Below are 21276 nucleotides of genomic sequence, written 5' to 3' on the forward strand. Positions count from 1 at the left end.
AAGCTTTGTTGCATGGAATCAGAGTAGCCTTCAATCTAGAGCTTCTTTAACCCCAAGAGTGAGGCAATACTCTTCTGAGTGTTCTACTCAATGTCCCATGGATTTTGAAGTTTCCCCACTCTGGCTGATGAGAACAAGTACTCTTCCCAACCCTATGTGAGAACTGGGCATCGTTACCTCTGGTGCTTTTAGCGGATACTTTCCCCAGCCTCCACTGGTTTTCTCACATGTGCGTGCTGATCTGTACCAGAGCTAAAACCATAGGGGGAACCTCTTGGGAGGTTTCTTTTTGTGCTATCTTTCCTTTCTGGTACTCTGTCCCAAGAACTCTGGCTGCTTTGGCCTTGTCAGACTCCTACCTGCCTCTCCTCAATTTGTGGGGACCCCTGACTCCACCTGGCTTTCTTCTCCCTGTGCTGCACTTCGGAAACTCTAAAAAGTGAGTTGGCACAGTCCTAGGGCTCACCTTGTTTCTCCTTTCTCAGGTGCCACTGTCCCACACTGCCTGGTGTCCATTGTCTGAAAATGATTTCTTCAGGCATATGTCTAGTCCCTGTTTTTCCATCTTTGGCCAGAAGAGGAATTTTCCTTTGCAATTTCGAATGGTTTCTAGTTTTATTATACTTTGTAAGATGATGGAGTATCTATTTCTTGAAACTCATAGTTTACTGCTCCCTTCCTTATTTACTGTGTTGCTGTCTTATTCATTTGCTGTCCCCACCTTAGATTTGCCTTTACTCTTGCAGCTCCCTCTGCTTCAGCCCAAATGCCACTTTGTATTGGGAGCGCATCATAATGATCTCCCCATCATTATCTATCTCCTGTACCCTACTTAGTCATAGCACTCGTCCTTATCTAGAAGGATCATGTCTGCTTCTCTTTTTCTCTTCCTTTCTCTGCCTGCTTACTTACGGTACACTCCATTTGGACGAGGTCCTTTTCATCTTTTTTTTTTTTTTTTTAAGATTTTATTTATTTATTTGAGACAGAGAGAATGAGAGAGACAGAGAGCACATGAGAGGGGGGAGCGTCAGAGGGAGAAGCAGGCTCCCTGCCGAGCAGGGAGCCCGATGCGGGACTCGATCCAGGGACTCCAGCATCATGACCTGAGCCGAAGGCAGTCGCTTAACCAACTGAGCCACCCAGGCGCCCATCTCATCTTATTTTTAATGTGAATCTCCAAGGCCAAAAACAGTGAACATAGTAAATGTTCAATAAATATTTGATATATAAACCAACGAGTAATTTTATCTGACTCTCCTATAACTCCAAAAATAGGCATTACCATTTCATAGATGAGGCAACTTGTTCGCTCAACCAGTAACTATTACCGCCCTGCTATGAACTCATACTTTTATGCCACTAAAAGGTAGTATTCCCATTTCTTTGGGTGGCCACTGCTCTTGTGTTTCTGTTTGCTGTAGGTGCCCACTGTACCTGAAGTTGTTTTTAGTGGTGGTTTCTGTATGCTTCATTACTGGAAATTTATTTTTAGTATTTAAAGATTAACTTCAAGTTAATAGATACAAATTACTTAGAACGTTCAAGTGGGAGCTGAAATTGTTGAACTTGAAATTAAGTTTTTAGAAATTTGGGATTTTCTTTTCTTTGGGATTTTAAATCTTCTAAATAGACAACTGAAAAGTGGGGCATTTAAGCCCATAATAGGAAATGTGGTTTCTTTGTTGTTTTTTTGGTATGGAACATGATGCTTTCTAGTTAGACCCTCTATGTAGTATTGAAATTTTATGGCACAATCTGCTTGATTTGTTCCATTTGCAAAAACAAAACAACATCATTACAGTCACATACTAATTACTAGCCATACATCATTCATTTGAAATAAAGCCTAAAGCATTTTGTAGTTATAAGCAAAAAGGCCTCTTATGATTCATCACTTTGCAAACAGCATTGTTTTAAGGTTGCTTTTTTAGATCCAAGTATCATCTAGTGCCTGGGAAGCATTTTCTGCAAATCTCATTATATAGGTTTCCATATTCTCTTCTGAGACTGCTTTGGAAACATAATGGAAAGGGGGAAGCTGAACTCAAGGAACTAACTAAGTTACTGTAGGGCCAGGCAGTTGCATCACACTTGTGGCCTAAGGTGTAAATGTGGCTGTTGGCTGCTTTGTGTCTCATTTGCGAGGCCTGCTGAAAGGGTCTTAAAGTGCATTTTTAATAAAATTGTGTAAATACTATAATATTCTACTCAATGGGCTGTCCCCACGAACACGAAGGTGAAAATTTGATGAAAATGTTTTACAAAAGTACTATTCAAATAGACTTAAAGTATCTCCCTGCAAATTGCTTATTTAGTTATAAAGGAAAAGTGTAGTAACTTTACATAGGAAGAACTGGTGAGCATCACTTAACCGTGTGTGTGTGTGTGTATAAGATAGAGGGAGAGAGGGAGTAAGATAAAGCAAATAGGTCAAAATAGAACTAGCCGGTTAATTTGGATAAAGTCTCTTTTTTGGTATTCTTAAAACTGAAATTATAAGTTTTTAAAATTCCATTTACAGTTACATGAAAACATAAAATACTTAGGAATAAATTAACAAAAGCTGTGTAAACCACTAACAAAGATAAAACTAGGCAAAATATGAAAGTTGTCTATTGTAAGGCAATAGACAACCAGTAATGGAAAAATTACAAGCCTTGAGAAAGTAAACTAATCCTGACTTCGGGAATGCCCAGCTTTTGGCCTAGTGAAAGTTTTACAGTTAACAGCACAGAGAGCTGGGGATTAAACAGAAGCTATGTTTTTCTCTAAGCAGAAGAGGTGGAGATCAGAATATCTAGCAATAGAAATAGCTGAAATCTGCTGGGCAGTGAAGGAGGAGGGATTGTGCAGAAAGGGCCTCTGGTAGTCATTGTGTGGATCTCCAGGAGTCTGTGCCTGGAGGCCGGGCTGTTCCTACCTGCTCCGCACCTGCTACAGGTTGCGAGTGGAGCAGAGATCCTAAAGGTCCAGCATTGCTGGGAGGCATTGGATTTCTGGCTCTGCTAAATAGAGAAGTCGCCTTAGCACCTCATTTACTCACTTGGCATTTACTCAAACAACTGGAAAGGTCATACTTTGAGATTGAGGACCACACCCTAAAGAAGTACCTACTCTAGAGCCACCTTAAGGAAACCTATAATCAAATCTTGCGGACTCCTCTGGGAAGAAAGTTGGGAGATAATCCTACCAAGTTAGAGGGGCTAGGGCAACTCCTTTTACTTCCACCAGCTATACTAACTGTGTAACTCAGGCCTGTACAACTTAAGGTGATCACGCAGTGATTTGCCTGCTAAAACAAGAATGAACATTCTTTGACTTATTTTGCTTAGCATAATGTAAGTCAGAGAAAGATAAATACCATATGAACAAAACAGATGAACATAGGGGAAGGGAAGGAAAAATAAAGACAAAAACAGGGAGACAAACCATAAGAGACTCTTAACTATAAAACCGAGGGTTGCTGGAGGGGAGGTGGGTGGGAGGGATGGGGTAACTGAATGATGGGCATTAAGGAGGGCACTTGATGTAATGAGCCCTGGGTATTATATGCAACTGATGAATCACTAAATTCTACCTCTGAAACTAATACTATACTATATGTTAACTAAACTGAATTTAAATAGAATTTTTTAAAAAAAATGAACATTCTTCAAAAGAATATTATAACTCAACAGTTGTTGTAATATTATAATAGTAAATAGTAAAAAATAAAATGGGATCTATCTTCAAAGGAAAAAATCAAACCAGACCTACGATGGCCCAGATTTCGAATTTCACATGCAAAGATTTTACTGTGGATATTATGAATATGTTCAAAGAACTAAAGGAAATTATCTTTAAGGAATTAAAAAACAACAACATGGTCTTAATTGAGAAATCTCTGCAGGGAAATGAAAACTATAAAAATTGACCATATGGAAATTCTCAAACTGAAGAATTTAATAACTGAGTTGAAATATTTAGTGTGTAGGTTTAATGGTATATTGGAGAGAGCAGAAGAGTCGGTTTGAAGGGAGCTCTATAGAGGTTATTTTATCTTAAGAGTGTAGGCAAAAAAAAAAAAAATTGTGTAAAAAATGAACAGAACCTTAGATATTGTTGGGTAAATACCAGCCATCCAAAACACCTGTAATTGGAGTCCCCAAAGCAGAAGAGAGTGAGATTGTGTCTGCCAAAATATTTGAAGAAATAATGGCCAAGAAATTCCAAATTGAGTGAAAAATAGAAATTTCAGGTTCAGGAAGCTCAGCATGTTCCAACCAGGATAATGTAAAGAAAAAGACACCTTGGCACATCCTAGTCAAAGTGCTAAAGGCCAGAGAGAAAAAATCTTGAAAGTAACTTGGTGCAGGGGGTTGGGGTGAGGACTGGTGGGGTCAGAGGAGACACTCTGGGATAACGAGAGATTCTGCTGACTTTGCAGAAATAGTGGAAAGCCAAGTCAACAGAAGGATGTAAGGTGTTGAAATAATAATAATAAAAAAAAAAGTTGTAAATTCAAAATTTTCTCTTTATTAGATACCCTTCCCAAAATAGGGTAAAATAGACATTTTTAGTGAACTGAGAGTGTATGGCTATCAGACCTGTCCTCTAAGAAATGCTAAAGGGAAATGATACCAGATGGAAACTCTAGATCCACAAAAAGGAATGAAGAGTGCCTGAAATAGTAAATAAACTGTTTTCCCTTCTCATATTACTTAAAAGAAAACTGATAATTAAAAAAACCACGGCAGGATGGGGCTTATAATGTACATAGAAGTAAAAAATACAATGGTAATTGCACAAATGATGGGGGCACAACAAATGGAATTGTGCCGTTAAAACATTACACAGCTGAAATGGATCAGGTGGTATTAAATGGAGGAAGGCTGAGGCAGGAAAAGGAAAACATGTATATAGGTGCAATATTGACTTCAGAGTAATGCTAAGTAGACTGATACATAAGGACGTATCAGTAATGTAAGGATGCATTTTGCTAGTCCTAGCGCAACCAGAAAAAATATAATGAAAAGAGACAGAACCTCAGAAGCCAGTAGAAGAACTAAAATGGAATACTAAAAATTGCTTGATTACATCTCTCTCATCTTGCCCTGCTTTTGTAGTTCAGAAGCAGGGGGGACAAATGGAGAACGGCAACAATAAGAAAAGTAGACTAGCTATGTATATTTCAGAGAAGGTATACTTCAAGGCAAAGCCTATTATAAAGCATAGTGATATTACACAATGATAGGAGTAATTTACCAGGAATAATCATCTTAAATATATAAGCTCCTAATAACAGTATCAAAATTCATCAAGAACGAACTGGCTGAATTAAATGGAGAAATAGATAACTCCTTAACCCTAGCCTTTAATGTCCCTTTTTCAGTAAATTCTAGGAAAAAAATAGACTCCCCCTTCCTCCCCGCAAAAAGTAAATACGTAGAAAATCAAGAAGACAGTTCTGTCAACTGTCTTGTTCTAGTGTCTGTGGGGCTTCCTCAGAACAGCTGCAGAATATACATTCTTTTCAAATAGACATGGAACATTCACCAAAGTAGGGCATATGGGAATGTAAAATATATGTCGGTAATTTTCAGAAGATTGAAATCTTGCTGAGTAGGCTTTCTGTTAAAACTAAACTGGACCATAATAATGGAACATCTCACTGTCTGAAAATTGCATAATGTCGTTTTTAATTACTTGTGGGTCAAAGAAAAAGCTATTTTGAACTGAATGCAAACACTGAAAAATCAAATTCTTAAATTACAGATAACAGGAGTCAAAGAAAATTTCAGTACAGAGAATTAGACTTGAACATATATGCAAAGATTAAAATATTTTTACATCAAATATTTCAGTGCATGAAGAATATGTCATGACCAAGTGATACGAGGTTGGCTTAACATTTAAAAATTAATGTAGTTAACCCTATTACCAGGAAAAGGGGAGAAAAATCACATTATCTAAGTAGATGCAAAATGAGAAGTGTTCAGAATTTGAATTTATGATAAATAAAAATTCTTAGCAACTAGAAGTAGAAGGAACTTCTTCAACCTGATAAAAGATAGCCACGGAAAGCTCTTAACTCTCCTCATAACTGATGGTGGAAGAATAAATGCTTTGTCATTTATGATTGGAATCCAGGCAAGGCTATCTATTCTTACACTTCTATTCAGCATTATAATGCATGTTTTAACCTGTATAGTAAGAAAAGGAAAAGAAATTTAGGGCCTTTGCATTGGTAATGAGGAAATAAACCACCTTTATCTTAAGTGACCTAATTATTGTAAATCCCTTATGAATTCACATAAGCAAACTTGATTGAAGTAACCAGTGCATTTAATAAGATCACAGAATAGTCCATATACTCGAATAAGTTGTATTTTTCTCTATAAGCCATGAGATACTAGAAAGCAAAATAAAAATAGTACTATTTACTTCAGCTCCAAAACTTAAAATACTTATGAAAAAAATTCACTAAAACCTGCTAATTTTCTACACCGAAAGCCGTAAGATATTGCTGAGAGAAATTAAAGAAATTGTAAATGAGATATTTACCAGGCTCATAGAGTGGAAGGCTTAGTATTATTAAGATTTCATTTTTCCCTCAAATGATCTTAGATTTCTAATATATGATACACATTCCCAATCAAAATCCCAGTAGATTTTATTATAGTAATTGACAGGAAGTTACAAAAAATTCATATGGCATGCAAAGGACCTAGAAGAGTTAAAATAAGTTTTGAAAAAAGAACACACTTGGAAGACATAGACTACTGGTGTGCTATCAAGGCAGTAACATTTTGGCTTAAAAATACACAAACTTCTAGAAAGTTTAGAAATAAACCCACGAAGATACCATCAACTGATTTTCAACAGAGACTTCAAGGCTAGTGAGTGGGGAAAGGAACTTTTTTGTATCTAACTGTACTGCAGTGCTTGGATATCTTACGAACTGAAATGAATCCCAAGTCTTGCATCTTACTACACAGAATAATTAATGAGGGATGGAATATAGACCTAACATGCAAAGATAAAATATAAAACAGGCTTCAAGCGGTAGAAACCACTTAGCAAAACAGTTTAACAATTTCTTATAAAGCATACATTTATACTCAGTTTTTTAGATACTTAATAGAAATGACAAGATTCATACAAGAATATTCATAATGTCCTGTGTTAGTTTCCATGGGCCTCCTAACAAATGCCCACAACTGTGGCGGCTAAAAGCAACACATTTATTCTCTCACATTTCCGGAGACCCAAAATCCTAAATCGAGGTGTTGCCAGGTTCCTTCTGGAGACTTCGAGGAAGAATCTGTTTCTTGCCTGTCTTGTCACTTGTGGTAGCCGCTCCCAGTCACAGCTCTTGTGTTTCCTAGCCGGTAGGAGGACTCCAGTCTCTGCCTCCTCCCTTGCATCGCCTTCTCCTGCGTTTTTCTCTCCCCCCTCCTTTTTTTTTTTTTTTAATTAAAATGACATCAGTCACTTAATTTAGAGCTCACCCTAAATCCAGCATGATCTCATGTGCAGATCCTTAATTACATCAGCAAAGATCTTTCCAAATAAAGTCACATTCACAGGTACCTGGGTTAGAACCTAACATAACATTTTTTCAGTTCCCTGTGTAACTCAACCCCTACATTGCCCCAGACTAGAAAAAAGAGTCCCTTAACATGGTATATTTTTGGTATGTTTTTACAATGAAATCTTGCTCATTAGTAAAAACGAGTGAAGAACCGAATCACACTACATGTATATGAATCTCAAAGTCATTTTATTCAGTGAGAGAAGCCAGACATGAAAAGTGTTTACTGAAAGTTTTATTAATACAAATTTCAAGAACAGGCAAAACTAAGTTATTGTGATAGAAATCAAAACTTTGGTTTCCTATGGTAGGGTGGGGACTGTCTGGAAGCAGACATGAATGAATTTAAGACACCAGAATGGTTCTGGGTGTAATGCCAGCTTTTTAATTCATCAGAGATGAAGCTTCTGTGTTAAGAGTATTTGCTAAGACTGCCAAATTAAATAAGTCTCCCGCTCTCTAGCTTTCCCACTTACAGATCCTGAGCATCGACAGAACTCCTTTGGACCTCTTATGAAATCCTTAGTGGTCTAGAATTGATAAGTACTTATAAACAAAGATAAAGCAATATCTGATGGCTATAACCAATTTTCTATTTCTTGACCAGCTAGAGGTGTATACATTTTATCCTTTTAATAACTTTTGAGTTATTCTTGGCTTTGCTCCTATGGAAAAAAAAAATATATATATATATGTAGGTTGCTATTCTGTAGTTTTTAAAAAATTTTAGCTTCAGAGCTTTAATATCATAAGGGCACATTTATTTAAAAAAAATTTTTTTTTTTTTTTTTTTTTTTTACCCTTCCCCAGGTTTAAATTTTTAGGTTTTTGATGCATTTCTTTCTTTTTTTCTTTTTTTTTTTTTTAAGATTTTATTTATCTTAGCACAAGTGAGTGAGCGGGGCAAGGGGCAGAGGGAGAGAACCTCAACCAGACTCCCTGCTGAGTGTGGAGCCCAATGTGGGGCTCTATCTCCAGACCCTGAGGTCATGACCTAAACCCTAATCAAGAGGGATGCTCAACCAACTGAGCCACCCACGTGCCCCTTTAGATGCATTTCTTAACATGAAACGAACTATTCTTTTTTCCTGAGCATTCTGGAAGTCTTGAAAATAGTGGCCAACCAATACTAAAGGGTAGATATTTTTTATGTAGTTTAGCTTAAGAATTCAAGTTAAAAACTTTTTTCTAAGTGTCTTAATTCTGTTAATAGATTCACATTGCTTTCTTGGATGTCGCTTTCCTTCCTCAACCCTTTGTCATTTTCTCTAGACTTGTCTCGGACAACGAAGCATTTGTTCTTTCACATTCTCCTTGCATCTTGCACCTCTTCCACAGAGAACAGAAGAACTAGCTAATAAAGTATGAGTGGAGAGTGCAGTGTAAGGAGACAACAAACACGAATCTGGAAAATACTAAAAATTCAGCACAACAGGAGGTAGTTGGGAAAGGAAAGGAGTCCGAAGTCGTAGCGGGCGGTGCTCACAGCAGGGTCAACTCTATAGTGTTTTGTCTAATAACTACTGTGGCACAGTTAAAGTCCATTCGTACTCCTGGAAAAGCATAGGAGTAGTTTGAGTATCAGATGGTTTTTAAGTTGTGGTTATTAATTTCCAAACTGTGATGCTCTGAGTGGCACGCACATGTGATTGGCAGTAAGTTAGCTCGAGGGCTGTGTCCTACCTGCATGTGACCTCGCAGGAGTCCTTAAACCTTTGTGAAATCATATTCTGTTATTCCTGATATATGTACAAAGTATATGAAGTAAAGGTTTAGAGTGGCCAGTCAGTTAAGACTGAAGTGAGTGGCTTTTCAATCAGTTGGCTACTTGTAGTGTTAGCTAAATGAATGGTTAAAATAGTTTTAAAACGACTTTAGGGGAGAATAATGAAAATAAGGAGAACGTACTGAAATTTCTTTTGAGGGGAGCCTACACAAGTCTGCAGGCAAGAAGGTGGGGGGAACCCAACAAGTTTTTTTTAAGATTTTATTTGACAGCACAAGCAGGGGGAGCAGCAGGCAGAGGGAGAGGGAGAAGCAGACTTCCTGCGGAGCAGGGAGACTGATGCTGGACTCGATCCCAGGACCCTGGGATCATGATCTGAGCCAAAGGCAGACGCTTAACTGACTGAGCCACCCAGGCGTCCCAGCAAGTTTTGAATAAGCCAGTTTCTGAATATCTCTTATCTATAAAAGAAATAAAGAGAACCAGATATGGTATTAGACATCGTTGGTATAAAAATGTCTACTTCTGTTTTTTCCCAATAAAACAATGGATGACATTAAAGTTACATGTGAAAAACATAATGAGATGATGGAAGATGGCATCTTCCTGGGGACTACTACTACTTTTTACCCTTTAAGACAGATGGAAAGACTTGGATGATCCAAGGGTGGAATTCATGACTTAGGTGACTCACACAGTGCTGAGTGGGCATCCAGTCAGTACCTGTTGGTTCATTATTCTCTAAAGGTGTTTCATTTCATCTCTTCGACAACACTCACATTGCCAACAAGCCCAAGTGTGTCTGTAAAAATTACCCTTGGCGTTCTGGATATTGCTTGTGGTTTGATTTTCACCAGTCACTGTTTGAAAGGTATTCTCATTGGGGCATGGGACATCTCTGGTCATGGGGTGGGGAGATTGCAGGAATCCTGCCCCCTGCTTTCAGACAATAGTGAAATCAAAGTATTTTCACTTTCTTTTTTATGCCTTTAGATTGATCTTCAGATCACAGTTCATTATTGTCAGAGTTTCGTGATGCGAGTTTATATTACTAAGACTCTGTGACAATAAATTGAAAGGATACCTCTGTGAAAGAGGAATTCTAATTTCTTTTAGCATTCTAATTATTAGCTATCTTGCAGTTAAACTTTCTTAACTCTTTTTCTCCTCCTCCTCCTCTGTTGCGACTTTCTGTTACCATAGAGAAGATTATTTGAGCACTATAATGCTCCATTTTTGCATCCAGCCTCAGACAAATGAGAGGTTCCTTAGCAAGCAAACAGAATGCAAGTCTGTGAAGTGACAAAGAAACATCCTTCAGGAATTTAAAAAAAAAAAAAATTCTAATTTTTAAACCTTTTTTCTTTGATCCTATGTGACAAAAGACTGATTTGATTAATGACAAAAAGAACCCTGTGATTATCATAGATCTAGATCGTAGATCTTAGAACATTAGCATTCTTTATGGGTTTGGTTTTGTTTTTAAATAACAGGGACAGTCATGTGTCCTGGAGGATCAGAGTAGGCTCTTCAATAGTGGACTCAAGACCTTAATGAGCTCCAGGTGATCCCTCACGTTCTTTTCCAGCTCAGTGATTTTGTTCACTAAAATAAATTTATTTCATATTCGTCAAAATATTTTTTAAAATTTGGAAGGAAAAACAATATGCAAAGGACGTCTAATTTTAAAAGATGTTGCTCCAAGATGTGTTTTTTAGGATTCCTTTCCTGACTTTGCTTTGTCAGGCTTTTTCATGAACTCATAGCATTTTGTTCTGCATTACATCATACACTTACTCTGTCTTTTCAAGGTACCTGTCCCCAGTGCCAGGTAGACTCATTACTCATACAAATCTAGGTTATATTTTTCTAGGAAAATTAATTACTTTATACCGGTTACATATGGTTTGCTTGTCATCAGGGAAGCTTTAACATATTTTGGGGCAGTATAATATAAGCATTTAAGCAGAGTTTTTTTTCTCTCTGTGCATAAAGTACATTAATGTAGGTTAAAAGTAATATATTTTGTAATACTAATATTTTCCTGGGATACTTCTCATGTTTACTGCAAAGTAACAAAGTATCATGAATGAGGGCACAGGTCAAAAACATGCCATGGGCGCATCATATACCTTTTGAATGACTGTAACTGTGTGTACTCAGGTGATTACTCCTTTGTTTTACTATTCTAAGGGATCTATTAAATGTAATAGAGCATTTTACAGAACTGGCCCAATATAATATGAATGCTATTTGCAACGTTTAAGGATAAAAACGTAGGGAATTTAGCCCATTTGGGAACATTTAAGACATATGAAATGACTTTATGAGAAGTAATCACTGCTTAATTCTACTTCTTGTGCTGGACATAGAGGTCCAAGCAGAAGGATTCATGCCCACTCGGAATTGGTATTCTAATAGAGCTTCATTTTATCTAACATTTTATATTTATTCTATGGAACCATTCTTAGTTTTTGCTTTGTTTTTAAGTCTTATTTGAGCTTACAGTCTTTCTACTTTCTTGTAGGAAGAAAAGTTTCCTCTAGACAGGCAAATTTGAAGACATTCCTTGGGCTCCGGGAATTTTAAGATATTTCTTAAAGCTCTTTGTAGAGGAGAGTCATTAACTACATTAGTCAAACTCTTAGCATCTTGGCCGTATACACTTAAACGTTTAATCTGTCAGGTGGCTGGGGAGAACACTAAATGTGATTTATCTCTTTATATTATTTACTACGAAACTTTTCAGTCGCTGGATGGATTCAGTCTACCGGACACTGTTCTCTCAGAGGTATCTCTGGAGAGCCACCCCCCGTTGCTCAGAGGCGGTTAGATGGGCAGACGGGGCTGTACCATTTCAGCCAAGGAGTGTCCGTTACCGCCTTTTGACTCTAGTAAGTTCAGGCTTCTGTCTGGTCTGTTTAATTTTAAATAACGGTCATTGTATTATGAGCAGATAGTCTTGTGCCTCCTGAACAGAAATTCTATAAGCTTTGTGTGACGTTGTCCTTTACTTTTTTCCTTTAGGGTCTGTGACTGACACAACTATTCCCTATTTTAACCCTCTCGTGTTCTGTCACTATTTTTTTCCCCTGACCTTGCTTCTCACTTCTTTTTGATATTTATAATAGTTGTTGAAATTCAATAGTTTCACTGTTATTGCCTCATCAAGGTGTTTTAAGTCTCAAATCCCTAGTATATTTGGACAAGGAATTCGTAGCTTAAATGCCCTTTGTCTCCAGCCTTCAGTTAAATGGCTCTTCTCCTCCCTTTTGCTAGAACACACGGGAGTCAGCTCAAGGCAAGAACTTGCTGACTCTAGCCTTTTTGTTCTTTTTAAAGTCTTCAACCCCCCACATTCGCAACAAGGGAACCCAGAGTCCTGAACAGGGTTCACCTGGCATGGGATGGACCTGTGGCTCTGCGTGGCTTCTGTCTCTGGCTACGCTCATGTTCCCCAACACCGACCCTGCTAATTTAGTGTGCGTCAGGAGTCCTTCTACTTGGCTGTTTCTCAAGAAAGTCAATTTCGTACAAATTGGGACCTATTTACTTTCACTCCATCTAACACATACTGTTAGTCGGCAGGGCTTCTGAGGACAGCGGTTGCTATTTGAAGAAAACAAACCCTCTTTAGACCTTTCTGAATGTTTTAAACATGACCCCACATTTTCCATATTGAACAAAAATTAATGGTAGGAATGCTTTGTAATTTGTTGCTTCTGTACCCTGTTACCTTTTTAAAATTTGGTTTCTGTTAAGAAGTTATATATACTTGATTACTGGACCATTGTCATTAAAGCTTTCTTTCCATTGGGCATCTAAATTGTTAATTTTTCTTCTTTGAGGAATGACTCTTGATTGCTCACAAAAACAAGCGGGGCTCTTCTCTCTCCCTGCTATCAGTTTGAAGGAACATATTGCTTCCTCGGCACTGTCATACCAATAAATCATCCCAGATTACTCACAGTCATACAGTACTAAAGTATACCATGCATTTTAAAGGGAATCTGTTATTTTCTTTTCAATCAGATGAGCAATGTGAAGAGACTACGGCCACGGCTCAGTGCTATTCTCTTTAAGCTGCAGTTTGAAGAGCAGGTGAACAACATCAAACCTGACATCATGGCTGTCAGTACTGCCTGTGAGGAGATAAAGCAGAGCAAAAGCTTCCGCAAGTTGCTGGAACTTGTGTTGCTAATGGGAAACTACATGAACGCGGGCTCCCGGAATGCTCAAACCTTCGGATTTAACCTTAGCTCTCTCTGTAAAGTGAGTTCGTTTTTTAAAAACACATATTTGCCTGAGCACTTACTTGGAAATGTCAGCCCTGATTACATTATTTAAATATTTTTATTTTGATGTGCTCGTTATCAAGAATTTAAAGGAAACCATGAACCCAAACCCAGAGTGAACTGAGCTAATTTACTCAACCTCAGAGCTAAATCCAAATATTAATTTTCTCTGATCTGCAAATCCAACGGAAGGATTTTGTTTAATAATAGAATTATGTTGTAAACCTATGCTTTCCCAAACTAATGAAATGGAACATCAAAATATTATTTAAATCTAATATTCAATACAGGTAGCTGCAAATGATGGTATAGATGTATTGAGAATTGCTTAGGCTTGCCAGTACATTTTTTACCTTTACTATTTAAATATTTCTTTGCTTTTTTTTTTTTTTTTTTTTTTGCAAGCTGACTAAAGGGAGAAAAGAATGAGACTGCTTTATATAAAGGGAAAATCATTTTATTAGGAATAAACATGCCTCGGATGTCATTGATGATTTTGAAATGTTTCTATCAAAATATAATTTTAAAGGATGTGAGAATTAAGTAAGTTTAGAGATTTGTTTTTTTTTTCTCCTGGGTTCTTCCACAGGTTAAATGTCCTTACCGCAAATATATTCACTGTTTTATGTAACAGAGCTTTTTCCTCAGAAGCGGGCCACAGTAATCGTGCTTTATTGATCTGCTTACAACAAATTCTTCTTCGTTACACATCCTAAGAAAAGCTTTCTTTTGTTCTTGACCTGCTCTAACATCTTTGCTACCTGATTAAGGAATTTGATGACTGGTTTTCCCCACTGTCCAGAAGTTCACTTCACACAACTTCACTTGTATAAAAGACCTACATTAGCATACACCTGTTTCCAAAATGAAATCCGAAGAGGATTTCCGCTTTTACAAAATGGTGATTGCTCCTCTGCTTTACGCCATTTGGATTATGAAAGGTTTCATGGGAACGCTCTACTTTCGGGTAGCTGGGGAGACCTGTGTTGCAATTGCCACTTAGGGAAGGTGAGAAACAAGTCCAGTTTTAGCCTTGGGTTTGCTTGAATAGTTGATCTCTCAGTGCTTTCATGACTTTCCTTATGCAGTTTCCCCGACCTAAAGCCTCCTGTTGGTATCAACAGCTTGTGAGCTTGCTTAACTCCATCTCCATCTTTTTATTTTCCTCTCATTTTCTGAGCCTGATCTATTCAGTTAAGATCCCTAGCATGGGGGCTGTAATTCATAATACATGTATTGAAAACTTTGCACATTTATGGGGTGCTTACCTATCCCTGTGCTCAGTGCTTGACCTGATCATCTCATTGAATGGATGTAATTATTTATGTGGCATACACAGAACCCTTGTTTTTCACATGTAAACCATTATGATTAAAATTTTTAATAGAGTTCTATCCAAAAAGTTATGGCAACAGAGGTGAGAGAGAGAGAGTCTAGCTCGGTTAAGGGAGGACAGCTAAGCATTCAGAGAGGAGTAGGAATTTGAGCTGGATCTGGAAGTATGAGTGGATATTCCTGAAAAGGAAAGGCATTCTAGACAATAGCCATCAATTGGCATGAAGGGTCATATCGTGGCATATGTGAGTCCACCAAATGATCAGAAGCTTAGACAGGAGAGGCGTGGAGAAAATGGAAATGAAATAGTAAATTGGTCTAGACTGAAAAGCACCTCCAGCGGCACACCTGATGGTGAAGATTAACAGAGACATGTTAGTTCTTTAATTCAAGTGATAGTCTCAGAGATGTCCCATAGCAATGTAATTCTAATAGCAGTATGGAAGAAAGGTGAGCTGCACTGTCCAGTCCTGGTACCATGAGCCACGTGGGGCTGTTCACATGTAAATTAATTAAAATTTCAATAAAATTAGGAAAGACCTCAGTCACCCTTGCCACGTTTCAGCTGAGTAAGTGTCCATATGTGTTGGCAGCATAAATATAGCACATTTCCATCACTGTAGAGTATTCTCCTGGACAGCAGTGGCCTAGAGGGTTATAGTTGGGAGAAACTTGGTGCCTGGCGGACGTGTAGCAAGTGACTGAGGAACTCAAGCTGAAAAGATAGATGGCGAGGATGATGGAAGCTGCCTTCATTATTTAGCAAATATTCTGAAACAGTGTGTGTCTATTATGAAACTGTGACTATATGTTGAGACAGTGGAAGTACAAGCTTCGGTAGTGGCAGAAGGGTTTGGGGTAGATAAGTGACACATTTAAGAAGCATCTAGGGAACTGTGAGAATGTGGTGATAATGAACTTGGAAGGGAAAGGGCAAGGAGGCAAGCACACCTGCCAGATTCAGGCTTTCCCTGAGCAGGGAAGCAAAGGAAGACAGACAAGCTGAAGAGCAAGGTCAGGGAGAAATTTACACTTGTAAATCAACTGAACTTTGTTTCTTAGTGTTAAGTGTCTGTTCCTCTGGAGAGCTTGCATCTCAGAACTCCAGTCGACTCACAAAGAGTTGACCATATGCCTTTCCTCATGCTTTCCTTGCAGAGGAGCTGTTGACAAGACATTAGGTCTGATCTATGAGGTCGAGTATCCTGATACAGTGCCTGGTGCATAGTAAATAATAAATAGCTGTTGAGTGAATGACAATGCAATAGACAAAATGGACACAAAGTTGTGCCTCTTAGTTATGCAGTTGAAAGTAGACATCCTCTTATACTGATACATAGTGGCTGATGCATAGTAATTTACAAGGACAATGCATGTTGCTATTATTTTACTATAGTTTATCTGTAAACCAGTTAATCTGTATCCAGATAAGAGTCGACTGTATTTTCAGGCAATGATACTAGATATTTTGATCATCCCTATTAGAAGCCTTCTGTTGTGCAAGAAACAAATAAATACTACAACTTTGTATTTTTTATTAGACTACATGTCAAGTTGAAAGCATATATTGAACAAGATGATATCTCATCATGTTTGTTATCAGAAGTAGCAGCTTGATCTTTGACAATTGTGATTGAATTTTCACACTGAGTATAAAGCATTTGGTTTGATGATAAACCCCCGTAAAAGGAATTCCATATTTATTTGACAGTAGAAAGACAGGATAATATTTTAATCTGTTAAAACATGCTGGGTAATTATATGACATCTAATATTCTATATTCAAAATCTTTACTTTTAAATGCCCTTTATAAATTTAGCTCTAGTATGAGAAGTGTATGAAAATTCATATTAAATTGTTAACTTTGCATTGTTTAGAAATAATTGCATGAATCGTGAAATCTGTATACATTATAGTTTAATTTTGGGGGCTATATTACATCTTTGTATAGATTTATAATTGAGATAGCTAAATATAATATCCTTGAGTTCAGAGGGAAAGCTTTGTGAGCTCTTTTTTATCCTAAAGATTTGATGTGGCCTATGATAAATAAGTATAAAAGTAAAATATGAGAAAGAAGATAAACATAAGTGAGAATCTATTAAGATATAGGTGTTTAGGTTTGAGACTCAGTGAAATGCAAACATGGTAATGAAACTTTACATGAGCTAAAGATGAGGTTTCTCTCATTAGCCAAAGCTGAACTTCACAAGAAAAATTGCATGTGCATTGTTATAAAAGAAAAATATGATGTTGAGCCATGGTCTTTAAAACAGTAAATGAAAGAATCAGTTATATTAGGATCTTTCTTTTAGAACTAGCTCTCCCTCCCCTCCCCTTTTCCTTTCCCTACAAGTGTGGACCAGAGCCTCTTAGGGTCTGACACTCCAAGAGAACCCTCATGGTAAGATACAAATGTACTTTGCAGTTACATAATGCTATTCCTAGTTTAAGTAAAATGGTGTAAGTACCTTGCTTTCTGATGGCTTGACTATCTAGAAGGATAAACCTTAGAATATATAAAAGAGTGGATGGACTTCTTGTCATTCATAAAGTCCTCCAAAGATATTGCTAGACTTTATATAAGAATTGGATAATATGGAATTGGAGGTTATATTCTCTTTTTCAGGACCTGCTATTGATTAAATGCAAATCCATATCCTTAGAAATTCAGTCAGTAAATGGTAGGGCCTGACCAAAATGCACACCTAGAAAAAATGCATATGTGCTTAGTGTTGAAGTTAATTTTCTTAGACCTGTTGGTAGGGCAAAGACTTTTTTTTTTTTTTTCCTTCAAGTAGATCAGTATTCTAGCAAAAGAGTGAATTGACCCAATCATCAAAGTTTAACACCATACTAAAGTATATGAGAGGGTTTTAACTTGTAAATTTAAAAAGCAAATGTTACCAATCCATACATCATGGCTATAACATGTGTTTAATATTTCCTAATGTCTAATGATAGGTAATTTTGGAGTAACAAATTATCCTGATCAACACAGGTGGATGATTAGCTATAAAATGTAGCTCTTTGTTCTGAGTAATTAAGTAAGCTGTATCGGGATAGTAGATATAAATTTTAGAAGAGTTTATGAATTGTAATAATTTACTTTTGCCAGTGTTGATGCTATTTTGGGGGAAAATTGCAGAAACCAAGTAATTATTGATTCCATTATAAATGTATCAGTATTAATCACTTTGTAGGAAACTTTTCTATTCTCTGTGGCAGTAGACCACACAGTGAGTTCATCTCAAAGATGAATTCATCAAAGGATATGTAGTAATGGGGATGTGAAGGAGTTAGAAGTTAGGTATTAAAAAGGTAGGCAGTGGGAGGCAAGATTTGTTTTTATGTCCTCTCTTGATGTTGATTTTTTGTCCATTTAAAAGATTTTGTTGTTCATTGAAGTGCATGAAATTTTTATCTGATTGCCTATATATTCTTTTTACAAGTGCAGGCTAACCAAAAGTAGAATAAAGCTGCCCAAAGCTGTGATGGAGAAGATTTTTATATTTATTCTTTCTTTCTTTCTTTTTTAAAGATTTATTTATTTTAGAGAGAGAGAGAGGGGACTTGAGCGAGTTGGGGGGAAGCAGAGGGGGAGAGAGAATCCTGAAGCAGGCTCCCCGCTGAACAGAGAGCCCAACGGGGGTTCTATCCCAGGACCCTGAGATCAAGACTTGAGCTGAAATCAAGAGCCGGCTGCTTTACCAACTGAGCCACCCAGGCACCCGTGGAGAAGATTTTTAAAGGAAAAAAACCCAAAAAACAAAACTGTTTAATTTCCTTTTTGTTTAATGACCCCCACCAACTCCAGGGAGTGATTTCTTGAAGTTATGAACAGCTCTTCTTGTAGTACCTTGATTATCAACCTGTATTACCCTTGAAGAAATACTGATGTGTCATTTCCACATTGGATCCATTACTTGAGCATGTATGGGTGTGGATCTTGATTAGTGGCTTTTTAAAGGTCCCCCGGGTAATTTTAATGCACAAACTGAACTGAGAATCACTTTGTCTTCTGCCCTACTTCTTTATCCCAGAATGGAAAATCCCTGATTGGTGGTGTGAAACCAGCCAACAAACAAACATACAGAAGCAAAACCCAACCAACACAAGAACAAAAAACAAAAAAGAAACAACTCGTCTTCACTTAAGGATGAATGGTGAAAATATTTCCAAAAACTGCTGCTTTTTTTTCATGCCAAGCTGAGCACTACTCTGAAAATGAAGTAAAGTAGTGAGTGGAGTGTGAATCTCAGGCACACAGCGGAACTGAAATAAGCTGATGGCCAGTGTCCTGAGTTATTTTGCAGGGCTCTGTCTTGTACAGGTAGAGTTTCAGTCATTATAAAAAGCAGGAGACAAATACCTCTGCCTGTCACTTGTTATAGCCATATAGGGTAATACTGTGAAGCTTCTTTTGTGAAATTTTGCTTCTCATATATCATTTTTCCTTCACTCTATGAAGTTATTTTGAAGAAAGACCTCTGCCAAACAAACCCATTGTTCCATCTGCATTGTGTTTTAGAAGGATTTTAGGTTTTTATTCTTTATTGGATTGGCAAAATCACACCAGTGAATTTTGGCACCCTTTGAAAGTAAAGCAGTTTTTGGCCAAAGACTTGCAGATAACAAATGCCATTCTTATCCAGCCAATTAAGTCACTGAAATACTGACTTCCAGAGTAATGTGAAACTACTTAGGATTCTTAACCCCTTTGATTCATTCATTAACACAATTAATCTATAGCATTTTCCAAGAAATATTTTACTGGTTTTGCTAAGCAATGTTTTTGATACATTTTATTCACATTACCTTTTTTTTAATTGCTATTAAGCATTGTAACTTGAAATTATTCTTTCACTAGAATTAGAGTGTCTTTGCTTGTGAACAGCAAATACACTGTGAGTTATCATCTCACCATTCTCATAGAAAGCCTAGCTAATCTATCAAACTTCCTTTACCCCCAACACACAGCCTCAGCATTGTCCTTAACACCATACTTACAGCTACTATCCATTAGAGGCAGCACCCAAGATGAATCTTTCCAACCATCCCTGTTTTAGTCTAGTCTCCTGTTTTTATACATTTTAAAAATGAAAAATCAAAAATTGAGTAAAATGCTCCATTCCTGGAGAAACTTACTGTTTACCTCTTCTTTGTCAAGGGTCTGCATTGCTGTTGTGTTTTTGGGATAGAGGCAAAACGTGCAGCATTATTATCTCTATAATTATAGTTAGTGGCATTTATGAACATTTGTTCTTAGGTGGCAGAGGTGGGGGAATATGATGATAAAATGGGAGCACACCAAAGGCAATGACATTACAAGAAAGGAAAATTATTGGACAATATCTCTCATAAACATAGATGCAGAAATTCTCAGCAAAATTTTATAAAATTTCATAAAATTTTATAAAAACCAATGATGTATAAAAAAATTTACATACCACAACCAAGTGTGATTTATTACAGGTATGGGAGGCTGGTTAAACATTTGAAAATCACTTAACAGAATCCATTACATCCACAGGCTAAATAAGAAAAATCATTTGATCATATTAATAGATGTAGAAGAGGCATTTGGTAATATCCAACATCCATTCATGCAAAATACAGGGGGACTTCCTCAAGTTGATAAGGAATATCTACAAACACTACAGCTAGCATCATTCCTAATGGTAAGAAACTGAATGTTTTCCCTCTTCAATTGGGAAAAAGGAAAGGCTGTTCCTGCTCACCATTCTTATTCAACGTTGTATTGGAAGTCCTAGCTAATGCAGTAAGACAAGAAAATGAAATAAAAGATATTTAGATTGAGAAGGAATAAAAAGTGTCTTTGATCAGAGGTGAAATGATTGCCTACATAGAAAATCCCCCTGAATTAACCAAAAAAAAAAAAAAAAATACTTCCTGAAACTAGTAAGTGATCATAGCAAAGTTTCAGGATATAAGATTGACATAAAAAAAAGTTAATCGCTTTCCAAATACCAGCAATGAACAATTGGAACTTGAAAGTAAAGCCGGTATCATTTATGTTAGTACACAAAAGAGTAATACTAAAATATGAACAAGATTCTTATGAGAAAAAATATAGAACTTTCATGAAAGAAATTGAAAAAGATCTAATAAGTAGATATTCCAGGTTAATGGAAAAGAATAAGATGTTTCTTCTTCCCTACTTGATCTATAGATGCAATGCAATCGTAATCAAAATCCCAGTGAATTATTTTGTGAATATTAACAAGCTGATTCTAAAGGTTATATGGATATGTAAAAGACCCAGAATAGCCAGTACGACACTGAAGAAGAACAGAGTTGGAGGACTGATACTACTGGACTT

General features: G+C 37.0%; 1 protein-coding gene across 4 annotated transcripts in view; it reads left to right on the top strand.

Moving 5' to 3' along the window:
* The window catches only part of DIAPH3 (diaphanous related formin 3), a 488058-nt gene that overhangs the window by 248446 nt on the left and 218336 nt on the right, over positions 1 to 21276 (top strand). For all 4 annotated transcript variants that reach the window (XM_021697835.2, XM_021697836.2, XM_021697837.2 and 1 more), the window contains one exon: positions 13335 to 13574. In XM_021697835.2, the coding sequence (XP_021553510.2) occupies positions 13335 to 13574 (240 nt within the window). The remainder of the gene's footprint in view (positions 1 to 13334; positions 13575 to 21276) is intronic.

The sequence above is a fragment of the Neomonachus schauinslandi genome, chromosome 3, assembly GCF_002201575.2.
Source record: "Neomonachus schauinslandi chromosome 3, ASM220157v2, whole genome shotgun sequence".
NCBI classification, from domain to species: Eukaryota; Metazoa; Chordata; class Mammalia; order Carnivora; family Phocidae; genus Neomonachus; species Neomonachus schauinslandi.